At 34.7% G+C, this 19,397-nt stretch overlaps 2 protein-coding genes across 10 annotated transcripts; both read right to left on the reverse strand.

Moving 5' to 3' along the window:
- Positions 1-1,494: 1,494 nt before the first annotated feature.
- LOC147282636 (uncharacterized) lies at positions 1,495-6,401 on the reverse strand. 2 transcript variants are annotated; one of them, XM_086248404.1, is made up of 2 exons: positions 6,392-6,401; positions 1,495-3,328 (listed from the first exon to the last, which is right to left on the reverse strand). In XM_086248404.1, the coding sequence occupies exon 2, from the start codon at positions 3,300-3,302 to the stop codon at positions 1,719-1,721; it is 1,584 nt and encodes a 527-aa protein (XP_086104530.1). In that variant the 5' UTR covers positions 3,303-3,328; positions 6,392-6,401; the 3' UTR covers positions 1,495-1,718. The 2 variants fall into 2 exon arrangements, with proteins under 2 accessions (XP_086104530.1, XP_086104532.1); XM_086248406.1 differs by lacking the exon at positions 6,392-6,401 and having other exon boundaries at positions 1,719-3,497.
- Positions 6,402-6,552: 151 nt separating this feature from the next.
- Positions 6,553-12,246, reverse strand: LOC147282637 (uncharacterized). Of its 8 annotated transcripts, none has more exons than XM_086247062.1 (6): positions 9,983-12,007; positions 9,817-9,869; positions 8,679-8,719; positions 8,288-8,380; positions 7,771-7,845; positions 6,553-7,246 (listed from the first exon to the last, which is right to left on the reverse strand). In XM_086247062.1, the coding sequence occupies exon 1, from the start codon at positions 11,930-11,932 to the stop codon at positions 10,358-10,360; it is 1,575 nt and encodes a 524-aa protein (XP_086103188.1). In that variant the 5' UTR covers positions 11,933-12,007; the 3' UTR covers positions 6,553-7,246; positions 7,771-7,845; positions 8,288-8,380; positions 8,679-8,719; positions 9,817-9,869; positions 9,983-10,357. The 8 variants fall into 8 exon arrangements, with proteins under 8 accessions (XP_086103188.1, XP_086103185.1, XP_086103192.1 ...); XM_086247059.1 differs by having other exon boundaries at positions 8,587-8,719; XM_086247066.1 differs by lacking the exons at positions 9,817-9,869; positions 9,983-12,007 and adding an exon at positions 12,088-12,246.
- Positions 12,247-19,397: the final 7,151 nt, after the last annotated feature.

The raw sequence follows: 19,397 nt of genomic DNA on the forward strand, positions 1-19,397 counted from the left end.
AAAAAAAATTATGCCTCAAAAACATTAAATGTTAGGCAGATGAGACTTAACTGCAAGAACATTAACAGGCATGCCTGCATTTCTATAAAACATAATCATGAAAGAGAAATAAAAACACAATATGATATGGATCATTACAGTATATGTCCTCACATCAGGTTGAAGTGCCTTTGATGATAAACCACGAAAGAGGTCCCATGCAGATTCAATTTTTACGGCTATCCACAAACCTTCAATAAGAATACTATAAATCGCAATATTCATATCCAACTTCTTGCCTTCCATCTCTCTAAACAATTCTAATGCCGTAAAACAGCATAAGTTTGAGCATCTAGAAATTGACCACAAGCTTGCATTTTAGAGAATAAGTTTTGTGCATCTTGTATTCTCCCCACTTTACAAAAACCATCTATAAGAGTGTTATAAGTAATGGTATTTGGAATCAATCCCATACGAGACACTTCCTGAAAAAGCATTGTGGCCTCGTCGATCTTTTTATGTTTGCAATATCCATTTATCAATATGTTATAACTAACAGCATCAACAATGGTGCCCTTGCTAAGCATTAGATAAAAAACTCTTTTTGCTTCCTTCAATTCTCCTTGCAAACATTAACCATCCATAAGCGAATTGTACTTACCCGTATCAGGTTCAATATCTCTTTGAAACATCATTTCAACCACACTTTTTGATTCCACAACTTTCCCCTCCTTACAAAGTGTATCTATTAAGACATTGAAGGTGTGTATATCTGGAAAGACTTTTTTACTCACCATTTCCTTCAATAATCTCGTAGCTTCTTCTCACTCTCCTTATTGCATCTCCATCAATCAAACATCATTTCAAACGTCTGGGGGAATACCCCTACTAATCATTTCTGAGAAGAGGTTCAATGCATCAGCAATTAGCGTGTCTTTATAAAGACTGTCAATGATCGTGTTATAGACAACTATGTTAGGCTTACAAGCTCCTTCTTCCATCCTCCTAAGCAATTGAATAGCCGCACCATTATTACCCATTTTAGTTTTACTAGTTCAACATGCACTGCAAGGATTATAAGAGAATTCCTCTATAGACTATATAGGATCTTGCAAACAAAAGTTAGTCATCGACTTAATTAGATGCATATATTGATCTGCGAAAAAGAAAATAATGAGGAAAACAAATTAATAGGCATTCAATGGAAGTAACCATGAACCTTCAGTGTCACATTCTCTTCCCTCCTTGCAAAAATAAAAATAAAAAATCCAAATAAGTCTCAACATTTGAGGAATTTTGATAAAAATAAATGGGGCCCAACCACAAACTCACATTGTGTTTTCACATGATGGATTAATAAATAACATATATGATACATCCATGGTTGTCAAAGGTGCAAAAGTTTCAAAGTTCATTGTGATGGTGGGAAGTGTTTTTTTTTTATTTATATAAGAAAAAAACTTTTATTAATGAAAAAGTAGTACAACACAGTGGACAAGATGTCCACTGCTCAGAAAAAACTAAAGGATACAACCAAAACACAAAAAACCAGAAAGACAGGGACTACCAAGACTACAATACAGCTGCTCTCCGATCATAAAATATAGCTTGGAAAGAGGTATCTCTAAATTCAGAGGATATCAAAGCCCATAGGCAAGACCAAAACGGAACCCTATCCTAGAACAGATCTACCTCAAGTGTTTCAAGTTTCAATTTCCAAAAGATGCAAATTAACTTCATCATGATTTCTTTATCAACGACAACAAAGTGGGATCTACTTTATCTTTAGACAATAGGTCAATTATCAATTCCAGCGTTGATGCATCTGCAGAGAAACCCCTCTCCACCATTTCATGAATAAGTCCCACCGCCCTTAATGTCTCATCATTGTTAAGAAACCCTCGAATAATTGTGTTATAGGTGCAATCATCTGGAGAACAGCCTTTCTCTTCCATTCCTCTAAGCAACTTTTCGGCTTCACCTGTTAGGCCTCCAGTACAAAGTCCATTAATCATTATATTATACGTCCTCACATCAGGTTGAAGTCCCTTTGATGATAAACCAAGAAAGAGATCCCATGCAGATTCAAGTTTTCCAGCTTTGCACAAACCTTGAATTAGAATATTGTAAATCACAATATCCATATCCAACTTCTTGCCTTCCATCTCTCTAAACAATTCTATTGCCATGGAAAGTTGTTGGTTTTTACAAAGGCCATCCAGTAAAACAGCATAAGTTCGAACATTTGGAAGTTGGCCACAAGCTTGCATCTTAGAGAGCAAGTTTTGAGCATCTTGTAATCTCCCCACTTTGCAAAAACCATCGATAAGGGTGTTATAAGTAATGGTATCAGGAACCAGTCCTGTACGAGACATTTCTTCATAAAGCATCATGGCCTCTTTGATCTTTTTATGCTTGCAATATCCATTTATCAATATGTTACAACTATGAGCATTGACAATGTCACCCTTGCTAAGCATTACATCAAAAACTCGTTTTGCTTCCTTTAATTCTCCTTGCAAGCAGTAACCATCCATAAGCGAACAGTACGTAACTGTATTAGGTTCAATATCTCTTTGAATCATCATTTCAACCACGCTTTTTGCTTCCACAATTTTCCCTTCCTTACAAAGTGTATCTACTAAGACATTGAAGGTGCGTACATTTGGAAAGATATTTTTACTCACCATTTCCTTCAACAATCTCGTAGCTTCTTCCCACTCTCCTAATTTGCAAACTCCATCAATCAAAGAGTTATAAGTAATGACGTTTGGAGCAATACCCCTACTAATCATTTCTGTAAAGAGGTTCAATGCATCAGCAACTAGCGTGTCTTTACGAAGACTGTCAATGATGGTGTTATAGGAAACTACGTTAGGTTTACAACCTTCTTGTTCCATCTTCCTAAGCAATTGAATAGCCGCACCATTGTTACCCATTTTACAAAAAGCGTTTATTAATGTATTATATGTAACCACATCGGGCTTACAACCTCCCTCCACCATATTTCTGTACAGCCCTGCTGCTTCTGAAACTCTATCCTCAAGAAGAAGAAAGCCCTTGATTAGAGTGGTGAAGGTCGTGACATCTGGTTCAAAGCCAAATTTGAAGAATTTTCCCAAGACAGATAAGCTACAACCCATTTGGTTCAGATGACAAAAACAATTGATGACAATAGTAAGAGTATAAATATCAGGTGCAATTCCCAACAAGCACATTTGGTTATTCAAAGATATGACCGCCGAATAATGTTTCAATTTGGCAAGTTGACCCATAATTTGATTGAAACGGACAACAGAAGGCAGAGGACGCATTTGAAGCATGGTATTGAACAAATTGAAAGCATCGTGGAGATTAGTGGGTTTGGGTTGGGGGTTTGTAGATTTTGTTGGGATTGAGGATTGAGAATGAAACAAGGCAAAGTAATTGTTGAAGAAAAGAAGATGAGTAGAGTAGTGAAGACAAGGCAAAGGAATACCTCTGTGTCTGTTGCAAGAAGAAGAAGCACTTGTCGACATCGTCGTCTTCAGCTGGTGAAGAAAGCTCAAATGATTTTTCTTCAGCATCGTCTTCAGCCTCTGATTTTAGCGAGTGAGGGGTCAGAGAAAGCTGGGAAGGGAGCTCCCGATCAAGTGTCTGAATTAGAGAGAGTTAGAGAGGTGTTCTGTTAACTCAAGTCTAATACCCACCCGACCATCAAAAACTTACACACGCGAAGCCTCATTTTAGTTTTTTTCTTTTCGTTTTATAAATATATATTTTACCATTCATTTGATAGTTTTTCTTATTAATATTATTTTAGGTAAATTACAATTATATACTTCAACTATACACCACTTTTCAAATTGGTACCTCAAGTTTAAAAAGTTACATTAAGGTACACCAACTACGAAATCGTGTCAATTAGGTACCTCCGTTAGTTTGGCCATCAAAAAGGTCGTTATTTGATGACGTGACACACCACTAAAAGGCTTCATTTTAATTTAGTACCTCAACTTTATTATGTTTTTCAAGTTCATACCTCAAGTTAAAAAACTTGCAAATAAATAAATGTTTTCCAGTTTTTATCTCAACTTCACTCCAACTTTTGACTCATCAAATCTTCACCAAAATCAACAATCTTATACTCATTCTGAACAAATGAATCTCCTGTTTATAACCATATAGAAATAATTCAAAAAGGAGCTATGAGACGCGAGATAAGTAGTCACAAATTAGGCTATCAGAAATTGCAAATTTATTTGAAAAATTTGGCAGTTTCGGGTAGCGTACTTTGTGACTACTTATATCGGGTTTCATAACTCTTTTTTGCATGATTTTTATATGGTTGTAAAGAGAAAATTCATAGCTTCAAAATGAGTATGAGATTGATAATTTTGGTGGAGATTTGATGGGTCAAAAGCTGAGGTAAAGTTGAGATAAAAACTAAAAAACATTTATTTATTTGCGAGTTTTTTAACTTGAGGTATGAACTTGAAAAATATGGTAAAGTTGAGGTACTAAATTAAAATAAAGTCTTTTAGTGGCGTGTCACGTCATCAGATAACGGCTTTTTTGACGGCCAGACTAACAGAGGTACCTAACTAATATCGTTTCGTAATTGGGGTACCTTAATGCAACTTTTTGAACTTGAGGTACCAAGTTGAAAAGTAGTGTATAGTTGATGTATATAATTGTAATTAACCCTACTATTTTCAATTCTTCTCCTTTTTGTGAATTTTGTAAGCCATATACCAAAAGAAACCCATCAGCCTTATCCCTCACATAATTCACATTTATATTCTGTGTTGATGCATATGTTTTTTCTTACCCAATCAACAAATATAGCAATAGAAAATTAAGATTAAATACTAAATCTTAATAATTTTTTGGTGTATCATGAAGATCATATAATATTTCAATTGAACTACTAAATTTAAATTTAGTTTTTTAGATTCGATCACAAACATGTTGACTCATTTGATTTGAGCTTTTTCCATTTGACATTTTTGTCCTTTGTCCCACATATGATATATGATGGTTAAAATTTATAAAGTTTTGACAAAATTGTCCTTGAGGCTTTTATATTATCTTGAAAATTGGCTAATGTAGTCTCAACTTCACATTTAGTTGTGACTGTACGACACTCATAACTTTAAATTTAGTTGTGATTGAATGACAGTCACATCAAAGTAGTGAGACAATCACAATTAAGTTATGACTTAATTTAATTTTTTTAAGAGAAATTATACTACAATTGAGTATAAATAGAGGTCAAAACAATACTTTTACTCAAAATAATACATAGTATAGTGGTATGAGTTGTCTCTTTCAATTTACCAAGACAATTACAGTTAAGTTGTGACTGGATTGATTCAAAAAAAAAAAATTAATACAATATAGTGTAAATTAATGTAATATTTGTGATATAATATTATTTTTATTTTTTTATTATAGTGGCATGTGATGTAATATTTGTGAATTCTAATACTTCGTATTTTATTATTTTGTATAACTTTTCAACTAGTACCTAATTTAAAATGCTATTTAATTTTGATATCTAAACTAAAAAATTATTGAAATTTAGTAGTTAAAATCAATGGTTCTATAAAGCAAAAACCAAGTTAAGACTTAAGAGTATTTAAAGAAAACTAGAAGGAAGTTAAAAAAATTTATAGCGAAGAAACTACTAGAAAGGACAAACCAATTGAGAATTAGAGAAAAAAAGAGTCCAAGATCTCAATGCTATGTAATTATGTATATTTTAGGCCAAAAGAAAAGTATGGCCATCAAGTCTTTGTTTTTTTTTCCTTTACTGTTGTTTCTTTTCGAATATTTGCTTTTTCATTTAGGTACATCTCTGATTTACTTTATTTTTAGTTTGTTTATTTTTACTGTAAGAAATTTATGACATAGTGCTGATTGAACAATTTTTTTTTTCCTTTTTGGGAGGATAGCTAAAAGAAGAAAGAAAGAATTTGAAGATGATACCGCCAAAAAATCGTATACTTTGAAAGAAACTTGTATGTTATAAGTAATCATCTTCTTGAAGCTATTTGTAGTCTTCTTATGTAAATTCTCTTATCTTATGTAAATTTTATTTTTAATGCGAGCTCGCCTACAAAAATTTAGGTTTAAATTAAAAATCTTGCTTTAAATACATGTTAAGGCAAATGCTTCTTACTATCTGCTTGATTTTTATTTTTTGTACGAATACATCTATTTGATTTGAAGTGCTGAAACATTTACACTTTGGTAAAAGTTTTTATGACTTTGCTTTTTTTTCAAATCCTCCTTAACAATGCTTTGTTTTGCTTTTATTTGGTTATTTTTATTTTAATGAATATACTATTGCTAATATTTAGCTGACTCCCTCTCTTACTTCCTTTCTGTGTGGTTTCACAGTTTTGTTTTATCACAAAATGAAAAAGCCCAGCCTTAACATCAATTTCCTAACTCATTCGAATTAATCTTTTTCTTATAGATATGGGATTTGGTATATGGCATATGAACAGTACATCCCCACAAATTACTTAAATTCCATGGCAGTGAACCTCAAATCAAATGATTTATTTTCCTTAACACAATCTCCATGGCAGTGCACCAATGTAATGGTCTAGAGGACCTGTCCAAAAACTCATGAGCTCAAAGATGGCACTGAAGCATACCACATGTATCTCTCAATCTTCAATGTAGACGAAGCCAAGATTCAACCCACCTCTTCCATCCCCTCAAGTCATCACCATATTTGTAAGAGCATGTGCAATGCAAAGTCAATAGGGGAGGTCAGTTTATTATTATATTGACACTGTAGAAGAAAAAAATGCTTGCAATGGGGAGGTCAATAATTAACTATTGACCTGACTTATCAATAGATGTGTCAAAAAATTGACTTGTGAATTGCCAAATGACCTCCCTAGAACTAGACATAGTGGGACCAAGGAGGACGTGTTTTGAAATTTAATTGGTTAGCGTCTGTGCAGGCGCAGCTTTTAGCCGAGCGCTCGACTACTACCGAGCAATCGCTACCCAAATTTAATAAAAAATTATGATTTTTTATTGCTGGAAACACCTTCTTGTTGCTGGAAACACCTTGTAAGCATGCTTTACTATCCTTGTATCATGCTGCAACTTTGCTCATTTATATCTTCTTACAAGAATTGACTTGAATATTCTGAGATTACAATCATGCGTCTTGCACATGTTCATGATGTTATGAAAAGCTCGACTCATGTACCTTTGAAGCTTGTTATTAACCTTGTCTACTCCCACATAATTCTTGAATATTCTGACAGAACGAGCATGTCCATGAAAACAAATTATGCATCATTAGTTAGATTAACTATCATCATTTAACAGAATTAGCTGCAAACATTTAACTCATGAGCGAGATAAGCATTACAGGAAAAACTAGTTAACACTTGAAATAAACACATACATATAAATCTAAGTTGCTCAACTTTTCCATCCCATGAAAAAATAAAATGCCAAGAAAAGATAAATCATCTTGTTGAACATCTATAGCCAAACATCCCTTGAAAGGTTCACCAAGAAACCAATGTATTTGAAAAGAAGAGCCAAAAAAGAACAGTCAGAACATCCACACAAGCTTATGAAATTACCATTGTACTTAATAAATCTCAGCATGGAGTCTCATGAATCATGTTACTAGAGTCAGTATGGAAATAAATGGCAGAAGTAGAAAGCACCAAGCAAGTGAGGTACTAAAGAACATATTACCAAACATATATTATTACTCAGCATCTATAGGAATGAAATTGTCCAGCACCATATTAGAAAAGTGGAACTTACATGTGAGCTGAGAAATGGGCATTTAAACCTCGCTTGAAGTGGAGCCTTCTTAAAATGAATTGGCAAAATATATATCTGAAATGAAAAGTCATCATAACCGTTGAAGAACAGAGTGTGCATAGCCATGGAACACTAAATAACTAAAATTACCTAGAGAGCAATGCTGGTTGACCTCATCAATAGTTGGCTTTATTAATTTAAAGCTTGTTATGCACTCATGTCAAAACTGTTATGCAGGTTATCCAGTTATTCATCATGGAGTCACGTAAATACTGTTATGCAGGCTATCCAGTTATTCCCTATCAAAATTAGATCATTAAGGCTTTCTTGCCTTATTTACAAAATTTCATTGGCTGTGTTCCTTATCTCCCGGAAAACTCAGATTCAGAAAATATGGATTGCATGGACAAAGGAAAAAACAAACCCATCACAATATGGATTACCATAGAAAAAAATCTGAACCAAGTAGTAAAAACTATTTAACACAGCTGGACTCAAGACAAACAAGTGAGCTTACACTTGCAAGGGAGAGAACTCGGCAAATTGTAGCCGTTGTCCATATTGATAGTGCAAGAGCTTCCTCAGCAGCAGCAACCAACTTAACATTGACCTTTAACCAAGTGAAGATTAGTTCAGAGAATATAAAAAAATTTAAAAAAAATGGAGAGGAAGAATATAAAAAAATTATAAAAAATATGGATTAACATAGACACCAGTTTTTTTTCAAACAATTCAATTAAAAGAATTTTTTTACAAACAAAAAAGAAAAAGAACACCCAGCCCCACACCCACCCAGCAAACCCCTCCCTTACTCACCAGAACCCCGGCGACTTTCCCTCTTCTGTCCCTTTCTTCTTCCCTCTCTTGCCCTCTATTTCCCACAAAAGCTTGACAAAGTATGTTCCTACCTTCTCTTTTGATCTCCCAGTAGAAGTAAAGTCCTTATGACCTGATTTTGGACAAAAAGATGACAAGCGGATTAAAATATAAGTAATGCAATGGAAACGAGAGGGGGGAGAATATCTGGAAGAGAGAAAATAGAGTGCCTGAGCTGATAATAGAAGCTACTACAAAATCCCAAATGCACATCATAAAAATAATAGGAACCATGAGTTTTATGATGATAACAAGAAAGTCAGATACATGAAGAGAAACAGCAAAAACGAATGGAAAGCCATTTAATTTCATTGTAAAGAAAACCAACAGAGAGTCAAAACAAAATTCAAATATCCAAAAACTGAGATTTCTTAATTTCTAGAAGCACAAAGATTCCTTAATTACTAGGTTTAATTTCCTCCAGACCCTTCTTCCATTCCTAAAATTTCAAAGTCCTACTCAGTCTCAGGGATTAATGGAGTTTTCTACTAAGATTATTTTCAAGCAAGATATGATCAAGATTGGTTTCATTTCTTCCTGGATAGCACAACATGTCAAGCATCTATCAACATCATCGTTATGCGTTTGTTTCTCTGATATTTTGGCATCAATCTGTGTCCTCCTAACATTTAAAATTTTGTTTATACCTTCGAAAATGATCAGGAATGTCATCGATTTCATAACACAGATATTAATGAAAATGAAATCAAAACAAGCCGGTGGGGCGGGGCTATGTTGAAACAGAGGAATAGAAGACACAAGCTTCCAGGAAAAGACACAATCTGATTAATCAGTTTCTCATTAAATGATTTCAGAAGCAAGTAGCCTTTAAATACAATCTCACAGCTAACTATGTAACAAGTTACAGTCAGTCAACAATCGTCAAAGTGTACAGCTGTAGAAGAGTGATGACAAGGCAGACCAGACTATGCATTACCCTATGCTCATTTTCTTGATTGGAGCAAGTTCACAATTTAAATTTCACCAAAGAGAATACCGGAAATTAAAACAATATTGAAAATATTTGAGATGAGAAGGCATTTTGAACTGAAACGACCAAATGAGCCATTTGATGGATTTCATAGGGTACTCCACTCAATATGGCTAAGAAGCTTTTAAATAACATTTTAATCCTCATTTAAATAAGCATGACATTTACTCCACTTGTACCTCATTTTGAAAATCTTCCATCCTTTTGATCTTTTTGGTCCCTACATCATTTTCTATGTAAAAGAAGTGACAAATTATCACAGAATGTTTTTCATTTAAAACATAGAGTCCGAAGAAAATACAAGGTTTCACTCGAAAGTATCTAGCAAGTGTAAACTAAACTTACATATTAACTCTTCAGGGGTATCTTTGTTCCATTCGAAGGAAGAACCATACGAGGTCAAGCCTCATACCAGGTCCTCGCATACCCACAAGCGCTGTGAACCACTTTGACCATAAAACCTCTACCAAAACAACAAACTATCACTGCACCACCACAATCAACCAACCTGCAACAACTACCACACCAACAAACTTTCACACCCAGCTCTAAAGACCAGAAGAATCTACATGATAAAAGACATAAATTTCACATGATGGATATGTCATAGATAACATATAGACGACATCCATCATTGTCAAAAGTGCAGTAGTTTCAAAGTTCACTGTGACAATCAGGAGGATCTGAAAAAACTATGAATTTTCAAAGAGGCAAATCAACTCATGTTATCAATGCCAACAAAGCTGGATCTACATTATCCTTAGACAATAAATCAACTATCAATTCCGCCGTTGATGCATCTGCAGAGAAACCCCTCTCCCCCATTTCTTCAATAAGTCCCACTGCCCTTAATGTCTCAGCATTGTTAAGAAACCCTCGAATAATTGTGTTATACGTGCAACCATCTGGAGGACAACCTTTCGTTTCCATTCCTATAAGCAACTTTTCTGCTTCATTTATTAGGCCCCCATTACAAAATCCACTAATCATTACATTATATGTCCACACATTAGGTTCAATTCCCTTTGATGATAAACTGCAAAAGAGATCCCCTGCAGATTCAAGTTTTCCAGCTTTGCACAAACCTTCAATTAGAATACTGTAAATTACAATATTCATATCCAACTTCTTGCCTTCCATCTCTCTAAACAATTCTATCGCCATAGAAAGTTGTTGGTTTTTACAAAGGCCATCCAGTAAAACAGCATAAGTTCGAACATTTGGAAGTTGGCCACAAGCTTGCATCTTAGAGAGCAAGTTTTGAGCATCTTGTGTTCTCCCCACTTTGCAAAAACCATACATAAGAGTGGTATAAGTAATGGTATTAGGAACCGGTCCTGTACGAGACATTTCTTCAAAAAGCATCATGGCCTCTTCGATCTTTTTATGCTTGCAATATCCGTTTATCAATATGCTATAACTATGAGCATTAACAATGGCACCTTTGCTACGCATTAGATAAAAAACTCTTTTTGCTTCCTTCAATTCTCCTCGCAAACAGTAACCATCCATAAGCGAATTGTACGTAACCGTATCAGGTTCAATATCTCTTTGCATCATCATTTCCACCACACTTTCTGCTTCCACAGCTTTCCCCTCCTTACAAAGCGTATCCACTAAGACATTGAAGGTGCATACATCTGGAAAGATTTTTTTACTCACCATTTCCTTCAATAATCTCGTAGCTTCTTCCCACTCGCCTAATTTGCAAACTCCATCAATCAAAGAGGTGTATGTAACAACATTTGGGACAATACCCTTACTAATCAATTCTGAGAAGAGGTTCAATGCATCAGCAACTAGCGTGTCTTTACAAAGACTGTCAATGATGGTGTTATAGGAAACTACGTTAGGCTTACAACCTTCTTGTTCCATCTTCCTAAGCAATTGAATAGCCGCACCATTGTTACCCATTTTACAAAAAGCGTTTATTAATGTATTATATGTAACCACATCGGGCTTACAACCTCCCTCCACCATATTTCTGTACAGCCCTGCTGCCTCAGCAACTCTATCCTCAAGAAGAAAGCCCTTGATTAGAGTGTTGAAGGTCGTAACAGTTGGTTCAATACCAAATTTGAAGAATTTTCCCAAGACAGCTAGGTTATATCCCATTTGGTTCAAATGACTAAAACAATTAATGATAATGTTTAGAGTATAAACATCAGGTGCAATTCCCAACAGGCACATTTGGTTATTCAAAGATATGACCGCTGAATAATGTTTCAATTTTGCAACTTGACCCATAATTTGATTGAAACGGACAACCGAAGGCAGAGGACGCATTTGAAGCATGGTATTGAACAAATTGAAAGCATCGTGGAGATTAGTGGGTTTGGGTTGGGGGTTTGTAGATTTTGTTGGGATTGAGGATTGAGAATGAAACAAGGCAAAGTAATTGTTGAAGAAAAGAAGATGAGTAGAGTAGTGAAGACAAGGCAAAGGAATACCTCTGTGTCTGTTGCAAGAAGAAGAAGCACTTGTCGACATCGTCGTCTTCAGCTGGTGAAGAAAGCTCAAATGGTTTTTCTTCAGCATCGTCTTCAGCCTCTGATTTTAGCGAGTGAGGGGTCAGAGAAGCCTCTGAATTTAGGGAGAGTTAGAGACGTGTTCTGTTAACTCAAGTCTAATACCCACCCGACCCTCAAAAACTTACAAACGCGAAGCCTCATTTTATTTTTATTTTCTTTTCGTTTTATAAATATATATAAACACCCCCCTTAGTCTAACTAATAGTCTAATACTCACACTACGCGAAGCCTCATTTTAGTTTTTTTTTCTTTTCGTTTTATAAATACTAGCTTTTTGGTGGCTCTAATTAATGACAATTGACAAGTGAGCTTATTTATCATTTAAAATTGTATAAAGGGCGTTTGGATTATTATGGCAAAATGTTTTTATTTTTTCTAATATGACAAAATGTTAATAAACAAGGTTTTATACTTTTTATATTCTAATGTTATTACATATTTACATCCAGTAAATATCTGGATTTTATGCTAATCTCTTTTCTACTGATCACATAGTAATCCAATACAAATTAGGTATGTAATTTTCCATCATACCTAGAAATATAGAATCTTGGTATCGAATATAAGTGGCAATCAAAATGTTGTCGGATATTAACTCCTTTGTGATGTTTGGATGAATAATTGGAGTCTCTAAATATTTGCTCCAATTTTAGTCACATTGTCACTATTTTTCGTTAACAAATATAGCAATTCCAATTTCTAATAGTATATAAGACAATGACAAAAAAAAAAAATAACATAGCAAATTTTTCGTCCAAAAGTAATAAGATTTTTATCACAAATGGTTCATCAACTTTTACCAATATATAATTTAGTTCTTAAAGTTCATTTTCGCTCAATGTAATCTTTACTCTTCCATGTTTATTACTGCAAATCAATGTTGTCCCTCTATTACCTTCTGTTAAATTTTTCGTCAAAAATGATACAACATATGCCTTAATAGAAAAACCAACATTACCATGCTATATATGATAAGACAAATATATGCATGTAAACTAACAACTCATAAATATTTAAGAAATAACATGCCATAATAGAAAAAAAAAAAAAAAAAACCATAGATACCATACTCTATATATAATATATTAATGCTAAATAAGATGTATATGACAATATATATGCCATTGGGAAATAACTAAAATGGTAATACATTAATTAAAAGACAATACTTGTCAACATAAGAGGTTATAGAAATTGACATTAAGTGTTTGATTCACCTTCTATATGTAATTTTTTAGTATTCTTACCTGGAGTTACACTTGTTATAAGGAAATTGCACTCTTGTACACACTACAAGAATTATTATTTTTTAATATCTTATTTGTACACACAAATAAGATGGACTCTTGTTTGTGAGTTTGGGCTATAGTGACATAGGAGCCACACATATATGGCTTGCCCATCCCCTTAATCAGGGTCCCTAAAGCCCATTACATGCTGAATCTTCGATTGTCCCTCACCTGCATAAACTGTCGGGTAAGTTAACTACAACTACTTCCGTCTCTCTGTTATTGATTTACTAATATATAGTATATTAGCTATTTTATTTTTAATTTCATCTTATTCAATAACCTCTCCCACTTAACTATCTCAAACAGCATTTGAAATTCTTTTTCATTTAGACACCACACCCATTTCATTGATTGACTGCTTATTTGTGGTAGAGGAAATAGACATAGGTTAAAGTGGACATCCGTACGAAAATTGGGCATGAAAGAGGCATCAAGTGACGACAATTAGAACGAATGGGACATGGATATTGTTGTGTGATGCAGAGAGTATCGTGAACCTCATCTATTGTAAACGTAATAGGATTTCCCCTTATAGTGGTATGTCCTAATTAAACTATTAAACTTCATTTTATTTACATTATAGAAATAATTATAAGAAATAGTTTTGAAGTGGAATTGTTGTGACGGTTAGGGTTATATATCAAAACGTATTTATACATGCTTTTAAATCCACTATGCGTAAGATTGCCTCCTAAATAATATGCCAATAACTTATTAAATTGGAGTTGTGTTCAAAATGCCTTGCATAGTTAAAAATGAAATAGAGTGGTTGCCACTGCTATTGAGTATAAATACCATTCCACATTCATTGCATACATATTTGGTTTTTAATATGTATAGGATAGTAGGCGCCAGTCATGATCTATATACTAGAGTGGAGACTTGTTATATGAACTATGCTGCTGGGTGATTCTATTATGAAAATAATATATATCAAATCCTTGGACGGATGGAAGGTAATAATTGGGACTTGTTGAGCATGTAATTAGGAATTGTCTGCATGTTATGTATAGTTTAATTGACCATGTGAAAATTAATATTCTCTTGTTCAGTTTTCATATTACAGTAATGGAGCTGTGTCTTACATGATAGGATGACCAAAAATATAAATGGAAAAAAAAAAATCAGGAAGACAGTAGGTGGCAGTCAAAGTAAGTAGGAATGAACTAGGGGCTGATAATATGAAAGATGAAAAAACATGACAACATAGTTGGTGGTATAGTTTGATGCAAGCGGATATTGAAATATAGGGTTCCCAGTGTATGCAAACGTAGTGTATAAGCATAGAACATAAAATACCACAAATTGCTGAATACATAGAATCAGGACAGACATAGTATGTACAAAAGTTAAGTAGGGGAATATGGTAGAGTCAGGGACAAATTCAGGATTCCAAAGTGGGATGGGCTAAGTTTAGCTTATAAAAAACTTGAAGATATGTGTAAATTTTATTAATAAAAAAAATACACCTAATCAGGGGGGACATAAATACATAATGAGCTTACCCCACAAGTGAGGCACTCCACAAGATGACCAACAAAGCAAATCCTATACAATAATCAAAATAATCAAATCATAATTTACTAATACATTAATCAAAATCAAGTCTTAATTAAATCATCAAATCCCTAATTTAATCACATAAAATAATCAAATCCCTAATTTTAAAATTTGGGAATTCAAAAAAGAGAACAAAAAAGAGAGTGCCAAACACTACCTAGGAGCTTGAAGTTGAGTTGTAGAGATATTTCAGTTTTCACCAAAAACTTGGAGAATTCATACTTGGATTGGAAGATGTACGTATTGGATAGTGGAGAGAAGACATGTTGAAGACTGAAGGAGAGAGAGAGAGAGAGAGAGAGAGAGAGAGAGAGAGAGAGAGAGAGAGAGAGAGAGAGTTGAAGAGTGAAGATGACTAATGTTTGTTTTGGATACTAGTGATTAGTGAAGAATTTGGGTACATAGTTGGGTATAAGTGGGCTGGGGTCAATATTTGGGGTAGGATTAAGTGTGAAAATAACCTAGAAAAAAAGAAAATTCCACATGGGCTACAAAACAGGTAGCCCATAACGTGGACTCGTCACTGGGTAGAGTGAGAAGGGTGAACTGAAATATAACATTACACATAGGGAAATTAGAGTGATAAACATTTAAATAGACTAAGTCACTAGCAAAAAGGGAGGGATAGCAAAAAATCCTGTTAGTTGGATTAACTCCTCAAAATAGGAGCTGGTATGCAAAACCAAGTGATAGTAGGGGTGTACTTAACATTTTGTCCTTTTTCCTTCCAATAGATAAGCAAAAAATGCACAATCCAGCTACACATGAAGCTAGTTACTGCATACAAAGCTAAGGACCTAGGTCAGTGGACCTAGTAGTGTCATAACTATCCTTTACAACATGGTGGTAAGCACAAGGTTGGGCAGAATTGTCCACAATCTTGTGGGAGGAGCAGTTTCATAAGAGTCTTACACAACTTGGTGAGAGAGATGAGACCCCAAATCATTGGGCTAAACATGAGTAGGAAGACCTGCAGGTATGAGATTAGGATAAACAATATCCATAGGGCCATGTTTGTTGTTCCCGTGAGTCAGAACAGTCCTCACCTCCAACATATTCACACATCCCACAATGGGTGCCACACTTGTACTTCCTAGTAAAATCAGCCTTCCTTGCGTCGCTCACATATGATTCTCCTATACCACAACCCACAACATTTGTACACTCTGAACGGAAATTTGAAATTACCTTTGGAGAGTGGGGGGTGGGCTGCAGGATACCAAAGCTGTTAGGTGTACTTTGTGGGAGGCCACTCTCGTTGGCCATAAATGGTTGAGGGGGTACACCAAACAGGTTATCCCATGGTTGAGGAATACTGCCAAAATCAGTTGTTTTCATTGTTTGAGGCAGCATGACTGAGATAGGATCCAAAGGTGTTTGATGTCCCCAAAATATGTAGTATGCACAGGAGGTAGAACGTTGGGGCACATGCAAGGAAGATCTGATAGATCATGAAAAACAGCTACATCATCATACCATGGGTAGTAGATGTTCAGCAGAGGGTTAAGGGGAGTGAAAGGATAAGTAGGGGAATTTGAAGATTGGAAAAATGTGGAATAAATAGGTGGAAACATGGGACAAATGAGAGTTGTAGGGTATAAGGGTGCATCAAGGGAGTCCAAAAGACAGTCATCAAGTGGTTTTAGTTTGCCAACCCAATGATTAGTGATATGATCAGCAATATGGGGAACTTGTTGCCTAACTGTAGGAGGACCAAAAGGTCCCCACAAAAATGGTGATGGCTTTGAAGGACTGGTGAATCTCATAGGAGATTTACCTTTCTTGGTAGGTGACTTTGGAGGGAGTTTGGGGGTGGCAGTGGTTGAATTCCCATCTCCAAAGTGCAAAGTTTTATTATAATTCCGTGGTGGATGATTCATAGGGAAGAAAATGTAGTAGGAGTAGAGTTAAAACCAAGGGCTAAAATATTTAGGAAATCACTCACAGAACTTAGTGTTAAAACTAACAGGAGTAACCAAATGAAAACATGGGTGTTAAAACCATGGGGTGAAGTAAGATGTGTAAGAGGAGCTTTATATATATATATTTATATATAAGTGGTTATTTTCAGGTGTTGACAAATACATATATATTAGCTATAAACATGAAATTAGATATTTTAACTAGTCAGTAATGAGAGAAAAATTCTATATATACTAAAAGAGAATCCAGTCGCTACAGTTCACATTGTTCCTAACCTGTTCATCGTGAAAATTTGTTTTTGCCTTTCTAGCAACCTTAATTTTCAGATCGTTCGCCTTTTGAGTTTTGGGCTTTCGTTGGGCCCTTCTTTGTCATTGCACCTCTGTCTGGTTGTTGCCCATATTGTTTCGAAACTTTACATTCCCTACCATTGCTTTCTTTGTCTACGGTTTGCCCTCACAGGCCTTCTTTTTTTTTGATCTATTTGCCATTATGAGAATAGGACAGATGGGTTTGTGCTTTATGGTCATTCGCTTTCTCTTGCTTTATCTGGGTTCAAGGTTAATGTTTCAACCAGATGAACGATCTGCTGTGGGGGCTTTGATCTCAGCTTGATGTATCCGTTTGGTTGTGATTCGAACTGGGTCGCAGCTTCATTTATTTGTGTGGTTGTCATTCGAAGTGGATCAACAATCTGGTTTGGGTTATTTTGTCGTTTGATGTGTTGGCGTGGTTGAGTATTTAAAGCGGATGATAGGATTGATTCATCGCATCGAAGAGGTGAGCCACAAGTTTTTTAGGGCTTTTTTTTTTTCCTTTTTTCTTTTGTCAAATCTCACTGACAACTTCACTGTTTCAGCTTGATCTGGCTTTTCGATTGCCATTCGTTTGTGTTTAGGGTGGTGTGATTCAGATTGGTCCCTTCGTTTCTACTTGCTCCTTATCATTTAAGTCTCATCTCTCTTTCATCTCATTTTTTCATATCACTCTGCTCCTGTTTGCTTAGCTTGCGTTCGCTGGGTTTGTGTTTGAATTGCATTTTGGATATCATCACTCTGGGTGTGTGCTTGCATTTACTCTTAAATCTTGAAGCATAGACTTTTGTTTTTCGTATCAGTTTTTTCCTATCAGTGTTTGATCAGTGTTTGCTGTTTTTTCTTTGTGTTACGTCACAATCCTAGGTTTAGTTTTCAATTCTTTGCCTTTAAAAAATTTTATACAGTTCATCAAAAAATGGTTTATGCAGTTATTTAATTGTTCTCTTAATTCAGTTCTTGCATAATCAATTCTATTATGCGACAAAATTAATGAACTATCAATTTTATTTGCTATATAGCTGGGTACAGAGATATCAACTTTCATGAGTATGCATATCTTCATTGCATCTACCTATCCTATACAATGAACATTAACCACAGTTCCCATTAGATTATGTTACTACCTTTGTGTGTTTTGGCCTACCCTTTTTCTGCTGCCTTTGTGTGTCTTAATTTAACTGGTTTCATTGCTTTGTTTTATGTTGGCACACATGAGAATGTTTAAATGTTATGAAATATTCCTTTCTAGATAGGTTGTTGATTTTGTCTCATATCATACATATTCCGATGGACCATTCTTATTTCTGTTGCTTAACATTTTTTCTTATTCTAAATCACTATTTTTTTTGCATTTTAGACAAGAAAGATACCAACATTTATACCGGCAGTTTAATTTTTTACATTTTTTCCAATGTTTACCTTTCAAATAAATCAATTTGGATTGTCTCCCTTATACTTTTATGTCTATACTTTTTAGATCTTTTATATGTGTTATATCTAAGTTTTGCTTTATTTTGATCTGATTGCTCGATTTTTAACATTGATATCCATGTTTTCTAGGTACTGTTGTGTTGGTTGTTTGAGCTTGACGTTGAGGCTGCGCTGTTGTGGCATTTGATCTTGCTACGCAAAAGGTTAGCTTCTGCTACATGTTTTTTTAAATATGTTCGTTGTGCATGTGTTATTGGTCATGTTAAATATCTTCTGATCATGGATGAATATCAATTTGCTTTCATTGGTTGTGTGGTATATATGTTCCTTTAAATTTGCAATTTATTTATATGTGTGTATTTTTTTCCTCCAGCTATCTATTCATTGCTTCAAGCTTTTTTCTTTCAATGTGATGGATAAAAATTCTAGGGTTCGTAGTAGAGTTCTCATGTTAGACAAAGATGATTGTTCTCATATTTCAACTGGTGTGCAAGTTGCCGCTGAAAATGTTTGTGATGTTTTTTCTATCACTGCCTGTGAATTAAATTCTCCAACTCATAGGAAAAAACACAAGTCCATTAGAAATACAACTTTAACGCATATTAATGCAACTCAGGCAACTACAGATCAGGTCCCTTTGGAACGATTGAACTCTGATTCTGATACTGTATCCTGTAATCTAAATGTTTTTCATTCTCAACTTGCA

The sequence above is a fragment of the Dryas octopetala genome, chromosome 6 (assembly GCF_963921425.1).
Source record: "Dryas octopetala chromosome 6, drDryOcto1.1, whole genome shotgun sequence".
NCBI classification, from domain to species: Eukaryota; Viridiplantae; Streptophyta; class Magnoliopsida; order Rosales; family Rosaceae; genus Dryas; species Dryas octopetala.

Coding starts and splice junctions, on each gene's coding strand:
- LOC147282636 (XM_086248406.1), bottom strand. CDS start 3,497: ATGTCGACAAGTGCTTCTTCTTCTTGCAACAGACACAGAGGTATTCCT.
- LOC147282637 (XM_086247061.1), bottom strand. CDS start 11,932: ATGCTTCAAATGCGTCCTCTGCCTTCGGTTGTCCGTTTCAATCAAATT.